Source organism: Crocodylus porosus, unplaced genomic scaffold (genome assembly GCF_001723895.1).
Source record: "Crocodylus porosus isolate Cpor-Errol unplaced genomic scaffold, CroPor_comp1, whole genome shotgun sequence".
In the NCBI taxonomy this organism is placed as follows: Eukaryota; Metazoa; Chordata; order Crocodylia; family Crocodylidae; genus Crocodylus; species Crocodylus porosus.
This window is the reverse complement of record NW_017728943.1, coordinates 52,835,943-52,853,539: the sequence shown is the minus strand read 5'-3', so window position 1 is coordinate 52,853,539 and position 17,597 is coordinate 52,835,943. Positions and strand designations below refer to the sequence as shown.

Here is a 17,597-nt window from a genome sequence, read left to right as displayed (position 1 = left end):
CATTGTCCTGCATACCTTTTGAACCTTTCTGAAAAAGAAAATTACACATTTTACCCCACGTATCTGTAAATTCTGCATTCCTTTTCCCGATGGAACATTTGTGCTGTCGGACAGGCATGCATAAATGAATGAACACCAAATGAGAGCCTATATCAAGACAGAAATGGGGGTTTTCTTGATTGCACACTCAGGCATGTTCTTCAGTTTAGGAACAGAAATAAATTCCCCTTTGCTTAGCAGTAGGAAGAAATGTGGAAGTCTGGAAACAGGCTAAACATTTTATGCGCAGTTTAGCAATTAAAAAGTAGATCCAGTTAACTGCAGCCCTCAGTAGGGTAGTTTGCTTAGGAATGCACTTCATTTCCTAATACAAGGACAGCAAACTATTTCACAGTAGTCAACACGTACTCTCACTGTTCTTATTTGAACATGAGGGAGGAATCAAAAAGGATTTTAAATAGAAGTCCTTATCTGCCTTAGGATGTAGCTAAGTGGGAATAATGTTCTACCTATCACATCTGCTACTGTATGAAGGTCCTTACTGCACTGGTGAGGACCTTATTGGAGGGTAAATTTAATTCCTATTGCTCTTCTAAAGAGTCTTTCCCCCATCTTTGCACAGGAGAACCTCACTGTGCCTGCTGTTCAATATTCTCCTTTGGAACTAAGTGTAAATTGGCTTGCAATTCATGAGCAGCGAAAGGGAAGGTTGCTTTTCATGGTACTACTTCTTCCTTCCAGATGCTCTCCTTCCTACATTTGATTCCTTTCTTTATCGTTTCTTTTTGGTACAAGGAAGTATATTTCCTTCTTATAGTCTGACCCTGGGAATTGTAACTGGGAATAAATATGATTTCAGTTCTTTGCTGTTTCATCTTCACATTCCTTACCACGTGCAGTTTTATAAATGTTATTTGGAGGTCTTAAGGAGTGTAGCAAAGATGACAGTATCTGCAAATGAGGTGCCTTAGGTACTCTTTATTGACCTGGATTCATTTTTCTATTCGTAGCCATTATTTCTGCTATTCAGTGCTTTTGTTCTGCTATTCAGTGCTTTTGTTCTATAATGTCTTGGCTACTGCCTCTCTTTTAAACCAAAGACGTGCTCATTTTCATTCATTAACAATGGTGATACATATAATCTATAAAAGAGTCTAACAATGTTTTGATATGATATTACATAATTAACTAACATAGTGTGTTTTGTGGCCTTAGCTAAGACCATGCTTCAACTGGATCTTAACACTTCCATTATGAGACTGAAATCAAATCAAATATTGTTTTAAGGATTTAGGTGAGAAAAGAGGAATCCCAAGAATGACAGGATACCTGCATTTTATCTTCTCTCTCAATACTATTCAGCTGAGAGAGTGGTTCCTTCTTACCCACTAAGAAAAATCATATATACCTCTCTGCTATCCGCAGTAGTTGTGGCGAATGGTTTGATGAACTCAGAATTTCTCTTGCATTTAGTTCACTAACTGTGAGTTCTCAGTGATCCATTATTAAAAATCTTACCTATATTAGGTGAATTATGGTCTGTAGATCCTTATCTGCTTTACACAAGTACAGACTGATGTTGGTGATTGCTTCTGAATCTTGCGTGTTACACCTTCTCATAAATAAATATCCCTGACAATCAACAGCAACTGCATCTTTTTTGGTATTTTGCATTAATGTTGCTCTTTATCTGCCTTTTACTGTTAATGTAATTTAAGGAGTTTCTGGTTATGTTCTAACATCTTCTGGCTGGTCAAGCTGCAACCCAGAGTAAATCATTATTTAAAACAATGCTCTTGCATTCTCAATCACTGTCCAACATTGCTTAACATTTTTTTCTCTAAATATAATAATGCCTTTGCTTTCTTTCCACTGTTAAGAGGAACTGTTAAGCATTCTTTCTTGTTTTCTCTTAAAGCTATATTATTGTCTTGCAGAAGTTTAGTCTGTCATTGATATTCAACACATGGCTCTCTGAAACCTCTCCTTACTGCAGCTGGCAGAGATGAGGGGGTGGAGAGAGAAGGAAAAAAAAAAAAGCACACATCCCATCCCAATCACTAAGTAGAAGGGAGCAAAGAGAGAGACAAGAAACACCACCTCCATCCTTCCAGAGCACAAAAGTGAAACATGCTGGCCCATATCCTCAGTGCTATTACAATCTCTTTATAATGCTCTTATGGCAGAAAAGAGTTGTAAAGCCAGTTTAATTGGTTGCCTGGGGATTCCTCAAGCACAGGAGGGAAAATCTCCCTGGCTGATCTGGCACAGTTATTCTATGCTGCTTTCCCCTTTCCTCAAAGCCTCCTAGGCAGGGGTCATGGATAGGGGTAGGATGGCAGAGCTGTTTTGTGATGCCTCTCTGGATCTTCAGAGTTGAGCATCACGACTCTACTGCATCCAGGAGCTTCATTTCTGTAGGCTCCATGTGTTTTCTTGGTCCTTTTTCAAGTAATTTGACTTTTTTTAGTCAGGTTGGATTCTCTCAGTTTCCTGAATTTGTTCCTTTTATGTGGATTGGTTCCTTCTACCCTATATCAAAACCTCCCTGATTACTTGATTAAAAAATGGAAGCTGTACCTTACTCATTTATCTTGTTAAATGAGGCTTTACTCTATTTGCTTAAAGTATGCAGGTATTAGGTTAATGAAGCTGATTATCTGGTCTCAGAATCAGCTCTTTCAAATCTGAGAGTTGTGGAGGATTGTACACAGTTAGTTTTTTATTTTCTACTCACTACACAAAAGAAATTAGTCATAAACTGCTGCTGCCCCTATCTATACAACTTCACTGATCTGTATGTGAAAGCTGGGTTACAAAGTGATAGGTGCGAAGGTATACTCCATCCTGGTATACTCCATCCTGACTACAGAACAAAGAGAGAGAGTTTCCAGCCAGAAGTGGAAAACACTAGGAATTTTTTCAAATAACTATCATGAGGTGGAATAAACACCAGCCATCATCCTTGCAAAATCCACTGCAAGAAAGTTGCTTGCAGATGATGTGCACATGGAAACTTACCAATTCTCAGCACCAACATGTAATTATGACTTTTATTTGAACAACTGCTTGAAAAAATCTAATATCCACCTACTCACTTATTGGCACATGGTCTTCATTTTCAGGAAGGACAAATGGACCAGTGGTTACAAGACAGTTCTGGTTTCTACTCCTACCTTAGTCACTGGCTTGTTTTGTGGTCTTGAATAACTAACAATTTCTCTGTGCCTTGGTTTCCCCATGTATAAGATGGTCAGAGTGCTTGCCTTCCTCACAAGAGTTTCCTGAGGTTCAGCTAACCAAGAAAAGACAGTACATTTCCACTTCTGTAGTGTCTGATAAATATCTACAACCATGAGTATGCAAAACAAACAAGCAACCATTATGCATATCTAAGTATACCACACTGAGCATAGTGTCTGCTGGACAGTGTACTGTGGCCACTGCACTGCTCTGCTTATGGATTCTGGCTGTGTCTTGCCATGGGGGGATCACTCCCAGGCACATCAATCTACTAGTGCCATAGATGCTGGTGTAGGTTATTTGCCAGCATCTCTCTCCTAACATATAGATCATAGCTGGGATGCCCATGCACTGCACGGATCCAAAGCTGTGGTGGTTGCCTCTGAGGGCTGTTAGCAGTGTAAGGCTGCTGCTCTGAGTTACTGAGTGTCTGACTGTAGACTCAGAAACCCCAGGCTTTGGAGAGAGCATGCCCTATTATGTCCCAGTTTGTGCTGTGTGACTTTTTGCTGTAGCTGAGGATCTAGAGGATCTAGATCTAAAGAGGAATACAAATTTCTTGCTAGTCACTAGCAAACACTGCTACTCTAGCTTGTGTTAGGTTTATTAGGGAAGCATTCAAGCATCCAGATTTTGTGCCAGGGTCATGGGTGCCCTTTAACTCCCATTGTCTTCAAAGAGAGTAGATGGCATGGTCTTTGCTAGAGAGTGCCTACAATGTTGCAGGATCAGACTTACATAAAAAGCTCTACAGAACTAGGCACCTAGATAACAACATCAGGACTCTTAATTGCATGACTGTTCTGTCCTTTGTTATGAACATGCCATTTGCACCACAGGCAATGGGAATTACATACAGCTTATGGGCAGATTTTGGCCTTTATTATATGTGGAGCTGGTGGTATAGTTGCTAAATTGCCTAATGTAGTGTACATAAAGTAAGCAGCTGACTACTAAGGATTTAATTAAAAATGTGCATCCAGTAGGTACACTGCTCTATGGTACTTGGTACTTACAATTTTAATAAACTGGGCCCATTCTTTTGACACTGTACAAGTGCACTTCTTTGATTCCTGAAATATCACTTTTCATTTTTATGCTTACAGTTTCATACAATGTCTGTGGTATCAGTTAGGAAGTTACATAAGTAGGTTATGACTAAATAAGTTTCAGTATGAAGCTACTATAAATAAATGTGCACAAGGATGTCTTTCCCCAGCCCCTAACATGCCTTAAATGCTTGTATGTTGAACATGTCATGTTCTTTTTATTTTGATATATGCGTTTACATTAATCTATTTTGGTTGCATGTGTGTCTTCACTAAAATGCATCTGATTCACATGATCTGCAAGATTTGTGTTGATAAGCATGTGCAGAGGGGAAATAATTTGTTTTTGCTGGTTGCTGCTATTAAATACGTTTTAAGTCACAGAAATTTTAAGTGGCTCTGTGGCTGTTTGGATCCCACTATTTTAAGCAAAAAATATAGTCATTAAATAAAAGCAATGCCAGCCCCATTGGAGAGAAAATCCCCATGGAGGTAGAAGAAATTCACACTGTATTCTGAAATATATGTGCATTCTACCTTTCCCATCTTTTTTTGACTATTGTTACATCAGGTAGCAAATCCAGGAAAAAAATATAGTAACAAAACTATGAGCTCAATAGCACTATTAAGAATTAAAGGCGTGTGTGAAGTAGAAATTGTGATCTGTGTTGCCTCAGGTGACTGATGCTTGCTTGAGTTAACTACCACGAATGTTCTCAAAATTCTCCATGCTTTTTTGTTCTAGGATAGAAATATTTGTAGGATGCCTACAATATTATTTAACATGACTGTAAATAAAGTTACAGGGCAATCAATTCCTTTGAGTTAAAACAGCAACACAAACTCTACTCTCGATATACCCAAAAAGGTATACTGCATAAGCAGAAATAGTCTGAGGTTCCCCTCTCTCCTTTCCACTACCACTATCAGGTATTTCTATAATAAAAGTAAGTGAAATATTGTTTCAGGGTCATTTTCTAGCTAGGTGTGATAAACTAAACTTAGATAAAAACTATTTTGTGTAAAAAACAACTGTGTATCAACTCAGTAACAGATATGATTATTTAAAAATTTGGCATGGAAATAAGCAAGTAATAAAACCCAAATGGTCACTAGTCATTTCCAGAATCCAGTCTCTGCCAGCGAGGGCATTAATTGTATGGCACTTAGAACATGCTAATGGTGTTTTGTCTGCAGTCATGCCACCCTGCGCTTCAATTTAGCTCACAAACTATGCAGTAAGAGGGTGAGTCAGTAAGCCTTCCAGCAACACAGATGCAGCAGGAAGTCCGGGTGGTAATTGAGTGCCATTGCTATTCCCTTTGAACCAGCACTAAATCAATAGTCTAGGATGGTGTTCGAGGGCACTGTACTCTTATAGGTATCATATTTCAGATCACATAGAAACCAGAGGTTCTAGCCATCTAACACACTTAAAAGGAGACAACCAACTTAAGGTACAGTCAAGCTGAGGAAAGCCAGGAGTAGCTTTTAGCAGTGAATCTCTGTCTCCTGTTTTTTGTTTTATTATCACTTTTTCCTTTTCTAAAATGCTGCTGGTTCCCCATTGCTATACAACAACCCACACAGAGGAGAAACTGATTGCAGTCAAGTGCTGTCAAAGTAAATAGCAAGAAAATACCAAAAAAAATTCATCTCCAATTTTTATACACCTCCTCCCCCACCTTTGCAGAAAAACCCAGACACCAGTGAGATTATTAAATTGGCTGCATCTTTTTAAAGATTCCTAAACATGTATTTTAAGTATAGGAGTGTTAACCCTCCTGCTCCCCCAGTCTCACAAAATTGCAACTACAGTAATTATCTTTACATGCTAAATTGTCTGTGACAACTGTCGACTCTATCCATCACTGCTTGGCTGTATAGAGTTGCTCTTAGTTTATGGTTGCTATATGTCACCTCAAAGGTGAACATCTTTCTATAGTAGATAAAAAGGTGTTTCCCCTGTTTATTGCAGGAGGGCTTTGTGAGACTATCAGTAATTATCTAGTGTTTGTAAAGCTTCTTGAAATTATGTGTGCATTCTAAAACTGTCAACAAGTTAAAAAAAGGAATTATTTCCTATGCCTTCACTAGCACTATTGCCACACTCCCATCTTGTATCACGGCTAGAAACAACTAGATTTTGCATACATAGTTCTTTGTATCTTTCCAAAACCAAGGGTAGTTTTATTCAAAATACTAAACTAAAACTCATGGAAACCCCTGCACTATCTAACCCTTAATTTAAGTTTAAAAAAAATAAGTCTCATGACATCTATGCCACACATTTATTTTACTATTCTGACAACCTTGTGAATACTGAAAAGATTAATCTTGAGAGGCACATCAGATATTTTAGAAATTACAAAACAAAAGTTACAAAATAAAAGCCTGATCTGCTGCCTTTATGGAGGGAGAGTTTCCACTGACATATACAAGAGTTTTACCCAAAATAAACAGCTGGATTGAGCTCTATACCTACCAAACATTGTGGATCTATCACTGAAACTTGCTGTTTCATGGTTCAAGATGCTTTTAATTAAAAATAATAAAATAATAAAGAGTTTGGTTTTCATATTTCTTATTAACCTAGATTAAATGCTTTTCCATTAGACTTGTATGGATATCTATCTTGATTTGTCACAGCATAATCTAGGTCTCTAGAATTAGTACTTTGTATAATACTCATTTTTCACTTCCAGTTTGAATTACTGTTCAGACAATTAAAGAATATTGACACTTTATTTTTAAAAACATATTATGTTCCTATCAGTGAAATTGATGACTAATTGCCTAAAATGAAATGTATGCTTTTAAAAATGCATTTTCATGTATTTTTTCAAATATAGACAGGCCCAATAGTCTGCACATCCCCTTGTATGCAATACTTTTTCAAAATTTAAATATGAAAAAATAAAATAAATGGAGATTTTCTGAGACATTTGTATTTATTGATCTTTGTTTTGCTGTCTAGGTGACACATCTTTGTCTATGAATAAGGATAAGTGTGGCAGTCTGGTTTTAGCTACTAACACAAAAATCTAGACTTTGGGGGGCATTCAAATGTAAGACTAGAAACTGTAAAAATGACTAGTATTTAAAAAGAAAATTAATTATTGTAAAACATACCAGTTTGCTAGTACAGCACATGGAAACCCAGGCCACTAAGCAGGTGGGACATAAGTAGCAGAACTATAAACTTCCACAATCCCCCTCTGGTTAATATTACCAGTCCTGATCTAAAGAGACCACCCTCTGGCCATTCATACCTTGCTGATGGAGATGCCAATGTTGATGCGGACAACTATTCACTGGCGAATGGACTCTGACCAACAAATTACTTAACCTATAAATTACTTTTTAAAATATGACTTTAAAACAACAATCCATCTCCCTCTCCCAGGAAATGGCAATTTGGTGACTGCAGGAACACACTATATGCACGTGCTAGAAAAAAAAAAAACACCCCTCTAAGGGACAGTACTCTCCTGAACTGAGTATGCTAAGCTCTCATTCACACAATCCTGATAAAAAGAGATGGGAAAAGACTGAATACCACCTATTCACAGTCTAATCTGAGTTGGTGCCATTTTGAAGGGGAAAAAAATGATGGATGGTGACTTCATGGAAGTGCATCTAGAAATTAAGTATTCTGGCTCCCAAATCCAGACAATCAGTCTACATGGGGACCCTGAACTTGCTAAAGTAGTTGTTAAATCCTGAGCAAATGGAAACAAACCTCTATTAATTATACAAAGTTTATTTTAGTATATACATCAGCTTTTAGCTTCACTAGCATAACTAAAGAAACACTCCAGTACTTATCTTTCTAAGCACAAGTAGTATATTTATGTATTTGAGCTTTAAAAGTTAGAGCTGACATGAGGTTGTATTGCCTTATCCCAGGACTGCAACAGAATCATAGGTCAGCAGTTAAAATCAGCTAATTCCATTACATGATGTTTCTTCCCAACTAAGGCTGAACACTTTAATTATTAAAGTACAATTTAGCTCAATATATAGAAAGGATGGTCAGAAGCCCAAATACAGGCAACTCCCTCAGCACCCACAGGTGCACCCTGTCCAGCCCCATGGACTTGTACATGTCCAGCTTTCCTAACAGTCCCTAACCTGTTCTTTCGCCACTGCTGACTGCTCACTTCCTCCCCAAACTGTGCTGCCTGGTGCAGTAATCTGGGAGCTGGCCTTGCCTGCGAAGACCGAGGCAAAGGCAGCATTAAGCACTACAGCCTTTTCTGCATCCTCTGTCACAAGGCTGCCTCCCCCATTTAGTAAGCAACCCACACTTTCCCTGACCCTCTTCTTGCTACTGACATACTTGTGGAAACCCTTCATGTTCCTCGCTAGTTGCAACTCCAATTGCACTTTGGCCTTCCTGACTTCATCCCTGCATGCCCGAGCAATGCTCTTATACTCCTCCCTATTTATTTGTCCAAGTTTCCACTTATAAGCTTCCTTTTTGTGACTTAGTTTACTGAAGAGTTTCCTGCTAAGCCAAGCTGGTCTTCTGCCATACTTGCTAGTCTTCCTGCATGTCAGGATGGTTTGTTCCTGCACTCTCAGTAAAGCTTCTTTAAAGTACAGCCAGCTGTCTGGGACTCTTCTCTTCCTCAGACTGGCTTCCCAGAGGATCCTGCCCATGAGTTCCTTAAGTGAGTCGAAGTCTGCTTTTCTGAAGTCCAGGGTCCTTACTCTGCTTCTCTTCATCCTTCTTTTCCTCAGGATCCTGAACTCAATCATCTTGTGGTCATTGCTGCCCAAGCTGCCATTCATTACTACATTCCCCACCAATTCTTCCCTGTTTGTGAGCAGCAGGTCAAGATAAGCACAGCAGTTCCAGCACCTGCACCAGGAAGTTGTCCCCAACACTCTCCAAAAACGTCCTGGATTGCCTGTGCACTGCCGTGTTGCCCTCCCAGCAGATGTCAGGCTGATTCAAGTCCACCCATGAGAACCAGGGCCTGTGATCGGGAAACTTCCACTACCTGTTTAGAGAAAGCCTCATCCACCACTTCCTCCTGGTCTGGTGGTCTACAGTAAACACCTACCACAACATCACCCTTTAATGCTCTCCCCTCTAACCTTAACCCAAGACTTTCAATAGACTTATCTCCAGTTTCATACTGGAGCTCTGAGCAATCATATGGCTCTTTTACATAAAGTGTAACTCCTCCTCCTCTTCTTCCTTGCCTTTTCTTCCTGAACAGAGAAGAGGCAGAGGAAGGATTTAAACCCAGGCTTCCCACACCCAGGGTGAGTGCACTAAACACTGAACTACTGGATAAACAGAGATCTCCTCCTCTGGCCATGTTTTAGAAGAAAAGAGAAGCTCTAGTTCTACTTTTAAGAAGGATGGAGGCACCTTCCCTTCAGGGCAAGGTTCTAGGTTGTGAATCCCAAATAGAGAAGGGGCACTCTCTTGTAGTGCCAAAGAAGACATGCAAGCCCTGGCAAAAAGGTAGGCTTTATGACACTCTGATCCTCAACATGTCTCCTCTCTCAAAATACTCAGTTTTGACCCCATCCTGAGGCACCTACAGGTGGAGCTCAACCTTTTGGCCCCGCAGGCTGAATGGCACAGGACTGGTCTACAAGTCAGATGGGACACTGCTCCAGTATGAGGCTTGCACATCCGGATCCAGACCAAGCTTCCCCTGCCCAGCCCTGCATGCCAAGATTTGGGCCCTGGGACCCTGCGCTACCTCTGCCTGGCCTCATGTGCAGGGATCAGGCTCCAGGGCTTGTGCCACCTCTGCCAGGCTCTGTGCACTGGGATCAGGCCCTGTACCACCTTCACCCAGCCTTGCATGTTGGAAACACGCTCCGGGGTCCTGCACCACCTCCATCAGGCCCTGTGTGCCCAGACTGAGCCTTGCACTGCCGTGTGCCAGATCTAGCACTCAGGACCATGATCTGTGGGGCCCCTCAAAGGCCAAATGACAAGGCACTAGAGGCTGGATGTTGCCCCTGAGCCAAGGGTTGACTACACCTGACCTACACAGTATAAAGAGCTCAGGTGCTTCATTCAGCCCTGGAGACTATGGCACTGCAGTACTGAACACTCTTTTTGTATCTAGGTATTCATTTTTCAAGATGGCTAGTTTATGTCTGTGTTGGTATAAAGGGGGAATGGAAGGCTCTCTCTTTCGCTGGAGGTGGGATCTATTTATTTAACTTAACTTCAACTTACTTGCCACCTTTCTGTTACAGCACAAGTTCCTTAATGACTGTATTATTCTGTTCCATCATTTCCCTCCCTCGGGGGTGGAGCTATTTTGTGCTTGCCTGCTAGACACTCCCACTTTCCTCATTTTAACCCTACCCCGAGCCTCACATTTTCTTCTTTCAAGCTCATGAGTGGGCTGCTTTTAGAAACAGTCAATGCTATTGCCTAATACTGTGCAGATTTGGGCATGTTGTGCAGCAAGCCTTCAAGGCCCTACCAGTCTCAGAAACGAGATCAGAAACAAACTATATCTTCTGCGGGGTAATTAAGAACATTACTATTTATAGCAGTCTTCATTAAAAAGTCAGCATTTTACCAGCATATAATACTGTGTAATAAGCTCTCAAATACCATGGCTTCTGTTATAACTACAACAGGAGAAAATTATCTTTCATCTCACTGAAGGGCTGACTTCTTAGTGATGACCACAAGATCCAATGCATTGATGTGGTAAATGATGTCATGAAGAGGGTGGATGAATGTGTGGCTTTCTCTGGTCCTAGGGCTCTGTATACTATATTTATATTCAATTGCTGCCCTTTCCCCTATTTCCTTACATACTGTTTCTCTACCACCTTCTTTTCCTCTGTTCGCCATCTCATATAAAGATAAGTATGTTTTTGATAAAATACTTTGTTTCATTGCTAAGTTAAGGCTAAGCAGAATTTTGTAAACTCTTATACTTCACTGCAGAAATTCTGGAAGACAAAATAAAAAAATAAAAGAGTGATGACAATGTATGTATATTAGGACATTTTATTTTTACATAACAAATTCTAATAGCGGCAGTCTTGTAAAGCTGAACTACACAAGAATTCCAGATCTCTCTAGTAGCTGAGAAAGTTTTAGCCACCACTCTCCTTCTAGACAATTGATTTAGTGATATTAAGCATGATGTATATTTATAGGAAAAATAAACATTTATATTTTTATCTGATTTAATTTTACTGCTACTTATTTCATAGCTCATCTTGCATTATAGCCATCTCTGCAGGACATGTTTTTGCTGAAGGCTGCAAGTTTTCAAGTATGTATATAGGAAAAGAAGTGGTTTCATTCCACTTGTGGGTTTTGATGGTTTGACTTCCTCAACTTGCATACGTAAGAAAATTAACAGATTGAGACAAGGGAATGGAGAGAAAGGGCAAACTGAATTTCATTAGAGGCTGTGAGACATAATTCTGATCAAGCTTCAAATCTGGTTTCCATTACTGCTACATAATACAACCTTTTTTTTGGAGCGCTGAATCTTGGATTTAGGTGTCAGAACCTAATTAAAGCACACTTTATAAGAGCTATAACTGTTTTCCTCATTCCTCTAAACTGTGCTCCAAGAAAGGTCAGGGCTATTCATATGTAGCACAGAAGAAAAAAGAATTTTAAAAGAATACCACCTGACTTTCTACAAAGCTGACAGAAGCTTGCTCATGAGAGAGATAATATGCCCTATTATCACGAGTGATAGCAGTCAAATCATACCGGAAGTGTCTTAAAATAATTACAGGAAGTTCAACAGGGAAATATTTGCAACATTCTGAGTACTTATGTAAACATACAAAACCATCATTATTCTAAAACTATGAAATATAGTGAAATTTGGTTAATTTGTCACTCCAGGGGGGATTGGTAGTGATGACTAATTATCTCTGAGTGAATAATGATCAGTAGTTAGCCATTTTCAACTTTTTGTGAGATGTATTTTGCATGTTATATCGAGACACAGTAAAGATGTGTGACATTTATAAGAAAGAAAAAAAATACATACACAAATTCTATGCACAAACTGCATGTAATTTTGCTTGCTATAGGAGTCCTGTATGCTTACATACAGATTAATGCTTAAGGTAAATATTTGTATTACAAAAATTCATTGTTCATTTTATAAGAATTACATGATTACCACAGGCTATATTTATCAGTCATAGTTTTGCTTTGCACTTGTACCATACACTCATCACCAAAAGACAGAACGGTTGATCTTGTTGATCCAAGAGAGCAAAAAAGTATCCAATATTTCATGAGCATCAGCTGGCTGGACTGGTACTATGATTAGCACCTTTTTAAGATGACTAATTATCCCATTGTACATTTGGAAAGGACTAATTATGTTTTAACAAATGATAAATCAGCCAAAGCAGAGGTGCTCAACCCCCAGCCTGTAGGCCAGATCTGGCCTCTTGCCATGCCATCCAGACTGTGGGGCGCTTCTCACAGGTCCAAACATTTGGTGCTGGGGAGCAGTAGCACTGCTCTGCTACTGTCAAAATTCCAGATCCATGGGGAGCCTGCTGCACTGGACAGCATGGCTTTGTGCACTGGATCAGGTGGGCTGGATGCAGGTGGTTGGGGCTTTGTCGCCAGACTGCAGCAGTGCAGGGGCCCAGGATCTGATCCCAGCATCCAGGGGCGAGGCAGAGGTGGTATGGGGCCCTACGGCCCAATCCTGGTACTCAGAGCCAAGTAGAACTGGTATAGGGCCCTGTGGCCTGATCCTGGCATATGAGGACCAGGTAGAAGAAGTGTGGGGCCCCAGGGCCTGATCCATGAATGGGGGACCAGCCAAGGGCACGTGAGATCTGATCCATGCGTGCAGGCTGGGAGAAGGCTGGCAGGGGGTCCTAACCGGACCTGCAGACAATCTCTCCACCCCTCACCTAGCCTGCAGGGCCAAAAAATGAATCACCACTGAGTCAAAGCATTTTGTGTACAAATCAACAGGACTCTAATGGGGATTCAATGAACGAACTAATAAAACCAGTAACCAATTAAGCAGATTTCACTCTAGTCCTAATCCCACTTACACAAGGATTCTTCCAGCATCCAAAAAGCAGCTTTAAAAAAAAAAGAGGTTCTACAATGTGATCTAAGAATCAACAAAGAATGGCTCTGATGAGTCAGTCAGGGAAGTTGTACATTTGAGGAACCTTTCCTAGAGGCACTTTGCATTTACTAGATTCTACCTAAACCACAGGGCTGTTATCTTGAGTAACAGTTAATCTCAGCTCCTGTGGTATCACACTGGGAAAGAAGCAGTCTCCAAGTAGTCTTACAATCTAAACCATTTTGTGGTTTTTACAGGTTAAAACCAACACCTGAAACTGTAACTTGAAACAAACTTGAAACAGGTTTGTTGCAGGCTGCACACTTCAAGGACTGGGGCCTAGGTGGAAGCAGGCAGAGAGAGGGTGATTACAAGCCTGCCTTGATGGACTGGGCCAGATGATGATAACAGGCTGGCCCCGGGAAATTTAAAAAGTTCCCAGAGAGAAACCAAGGGCAGAGACAGGAAGGCTGTGGGGCTGGAGGCAGAAGCCTAAGTCACAGAACACATGGAGCTGAGAAGAGAGAGCAGGTAGGTCAGCTCATGCTAGCAATTGCCTCACTCTTGGGGTTTACAGAAAAGACAACGAGGAAAGTTGAGAGACTGAGTTTGCTGGAAGAACTAGAAAGAGAGAGAGAGAGAGAAGGAGGAGTGTTGGCTAGTGGCTGCACACTGAATCTGGACATTCTCTTCAGGTCTGGGAAAAGACCATGGGCTATTTGTGTGTTTGTTTTGCTGATTGTTTAGGTTGATTCCTATGGGAAGGGGGGTTGCCCCAGGGAAACAAAGCCAGTAAACAAAGATTGTTTGAGCAAGCAATTCCTCAGCCTGCTACAGTTCTCCCCTAAGAGAACAAGTGCAATATACTGCTCAGAAAACAGTGAAATAGGTATTTTTCAGTTCAGTCTGATTCTAAGTTGTATTCATTAATAGACAACAGACCATGGCCAGAAAAGTAGCCAAGTGATCCCTTCGTTGATCGTGAGTTAGGGCAGACCACAGTTCTGGAAGTCAGGAATGTCATCATGTCTGAATGGGCTCATGGTCTCAGAGTACGGAAAATACTACTTTAACTTTAAAATCTGGCATATACATTAACAACTAAGAGCTAAGAGTACTTCAGCTATAAACCACTTACCCCATATCTAGGGAAAATCCATCTCAGAGTAAAAATAGAAGACATACACACAGATGCTTTTTATAGAAACACAGTCCATTAATAAAACACATGATTTGGTGATTAGAGAATCCAAAGCAGTCCTATGTATGTAATTACTGCATGAGCAGCTTGTTAATGTTTTCAAGTAAATGGCAATATACTAGTAAAGTGAACTAAAATTGAAAAGATAATTGTATAGAGAACCTTGCTTATTGCACACATAAACAAAGGCATAGTTCATTTACCTGCATCATTATATCGAGTTAGTGAATGAAAGGAGAAAAAGTACATAGATATACTTTAAGCAGTAACATTATTTTTGCTTGGCTCTGCAAATACGAGTAAATGTTTCCTGCCATCATGCTGTAAGCTAGCTCTCTCACACTGGGGGCATCTACACCTGTGCTTTACTGTGGAATTGACTAATTAGCTCTGCAATCAGAAGTGTCACTGTCTACACAAGCAATGCTGTTAGACTAGAGTAAACTTAACTCCACCATAGATTAGTACTGCCCAACACAAGTATCATCCTACGGTGGAGTTATTTACTCTGCTACAATGCACTTGTAGATGGTGACCTGGACTAACTGGGGCATAAGGGTGCTACAGTGAAGGGGCTCCCTGCTGACTAGCTCTGAACTCTAGCACACTTGTGCTCCAGCCAGCCCCTCTGCAGCACGTTGAGCTGGGGTGGAGTAGCTCCAGGCTGGCAGGCTGACTCTCCAGTCCCCCTGCCAGCCGGGGTTGTGCTGCCCTGGCTCAACATGCTGTGGTCCTGGGCACATGTGTAAACACTGCACCTGGGAGAAATAAACACTGGTGCGAACTGCCCTGTAGTTTATTTCTGCTGGATAACTGCACATGTAGATGTGCCCACTGATACTCAGCCTGTTGTGAATAGCAGTTCTAACAGAAATTTCTAGTCCTCTTCCAGTTGTATTCCAGAAGGATCTTTGTTTTACATTTGTATTTAATGCTCATCACCCCAGAGATAGTCAAGCATTAAACAGCTGGAGATTTGTTTTACCACTGAAAAGTTAAGAAGACACAGAAAAATATTCTTGCATCAGGTTGTGATATAGCATCATTGTTACACCAAGGAGTAAAAAGTCCACTCCCCCCGTCCCACAGTTGCAAAGAAAAGGAATCATAAGAACAGGACTGGAAGGGGCCTTGTGGCCCACTGAGTACAGTGACCTTGTATTTAAAGGCAACCATCAGCCAAGAGTTTCCCAGGAATCACCACTCCACACCTACAAGCATAGCTACTGGCATGACACCCCATACATCAAGACCTCCATGTAGCATACCATAGGTAAAATGGGGAAGGAGAAAGAAGGAATGCCAAATGCCTTGACACCGCAATGACAGACAATTGGTAAATGCTCCAAAGACGTTGGTGCCCCACACTATAGAGAAATGCAAACCTTCTCTCTGCCTCCCTTCCCCACCCCAACCACAGTCCTGGCTAATTTGACCTGAGAGACAAATTTCTTCCCTACCTCAAATCTGGTGATCAGTTTGACCCTGTGTGGTAAAGCAAGATCTTCTAACCAGGGATCTCTGAATTGTATGAAGTACAGGTAGGAACATTAGTGCATTTCACTCAAAAAAAAACCCCTAGCCTAACAGTAGCCAATATCTCAGTGTTTCAGAAGAAGGCAAAAAAAGCCTTCCCACAAGCAACAGCATTCATATAAGGGGAAAAACATTCCTTCCTGGCTCCTGTAGGAAACTAGCAAAAGCCCTGAAGCATGCAATTACCAGGCATCTACAATATTGCACTAGACATCTACAATACCTTTATATCCAAACATAGGGATTGCAAATAGTTGATTACCAATTTCACGTGTGCTGATTGCTAAACCAAGAATTCCCTATCCTGTCAAGCATTCCTATGATAAACTTAACAAATGCGATCAGCTCCTCCTCCTCCTCCTACTTGGTTTAAAACCAATTACACCTGATAGCTATAAATCTTTAATTTCCAATAAGCAGATTGTAGCAATTGGCTCTTGTGCTCATAATGTTTTTTAGCCTAAAAAGCTCCTTTCGCTCTTTAATATTTATTGTGCTAATAAACGTTTCTTCCAAAGCTGAACAAATGAAGCTCTTTAAGTATCATTTCGTAAGATGAAGGCTACATTCCTTCAACCAGCTTAGTGATCTTTATGTTAATCTCTTTTGATCACTGGTGATCAGAAATGCAGACAACATTCTAAGGGGAAGGGGGTCTTACTAACACCCTGTATAGCTACATAAGAGACCATTGAGCTGTTGAACCATATATGTATCAATGACCTATTCACTGAGAATAAAGAAAGCCAATATAAATGCTGTTCTCTGAATCAGCTTCTTTGGACATGTTACAAGAACTGAATTCCAGTATATCATCTCCACAGGGAACCTCAGCTTGACGGGACTGGGGAGTAATATTTCTGTTTAAACACCATTAATGACTGGACAAAACACATTTCCTCCTCCTGCAATTTTGTAACCAGACACTTTTGGAAACCTACGTTTATAGAAGCATGAAGTCTCTCAGTTGTTAAGTTCTGCAAGTCATGGCTAGAAAGTTTTGCTTGTTCTAATAAAAAATAGCTTACAAAGATGGGTTTCTACTCCAGTAATTCTATCACTTTTTGTTACTTTATGATATTGCTGTCCTGAGACGCATGCAAATGTACAAGCTGTTTAAAAGGACTTCTTTCCCCATCTCCTATAAAAGTAGATTGTAAAGAAAATTAACATTCAAATATGTTGCTTCTAAAGATTGGTGAAGCAGTGGTCACCTATATACACTCTCCAGGGTTGACAAGCATCCTGCCATGGCTACTCTATGTGTTGCTCACATGATGATAGAAAAGGGGTGCTCAGCTCAATTTAAGTGCATTTTCACCGCTGCACTGACCCTCCCTGTTATGCCAAGTAAGAGACAGACAACATCCAAATCTTGAAGGCCTAGAGGAACTGCCCTCACAAAGAATAAGCAAGCATAAATTCTTTTCTAAGGACTTTCCTAAACTTCAGTATAGCATAGGGTTCATGTCAGAAGGAAGGCTGAAGATGGGAGTG

At 40.5% G+C, this 17,597-nt stretch overlaps 1 protein-coding gene and 1 long non-coding RNA gene across 4 annotated transcripts in view; one reads left to right on the top strand and one right to left on the bottom strand.

The window, feature by feature from the left end:
- Positions 1 to 17,597, bottom strand: part of PIGF (phosphatidylinositol glycan anchor biosynthesis class F) — a 47,792-nt gene that overhangs the window by 710 nt on the left and 29,485 nt on the right. The window contains exon 6 of one of the 3 annotated variants that reach the window (XM_019549361.1): positions 1,023 to 1,758. The exons of 1 other annotated variant lie outside the window; for it this stretch is intronic. In XM_019549361.1, the coding sequence (XP_019404906.1) occupies positions 1,729 to 1,758 (30 nt within the window). In that variant the 3' untranslated portion in view covers positions 1,023 to 1,728. Of the gene's footprint in view, positions 1 to 1,022; positions 1,759 to 11,164; positions 11,241 to 17,597 lie in introns of those variants that run through there. One more of the 3 variants, XM_019549362.1, reaches the window with a different exon arrangement.
- On the top strand, positions 1,743 to 7,415 carry LOC109319642. The gene is made up of 2 exons (XR_002103571.1): positions 1,743 to 7,282; positions 7,366 to 7,415. It is a non-coding gene; the product is annotated as an uncharacterized LOC109319642 (long non-coding RNA).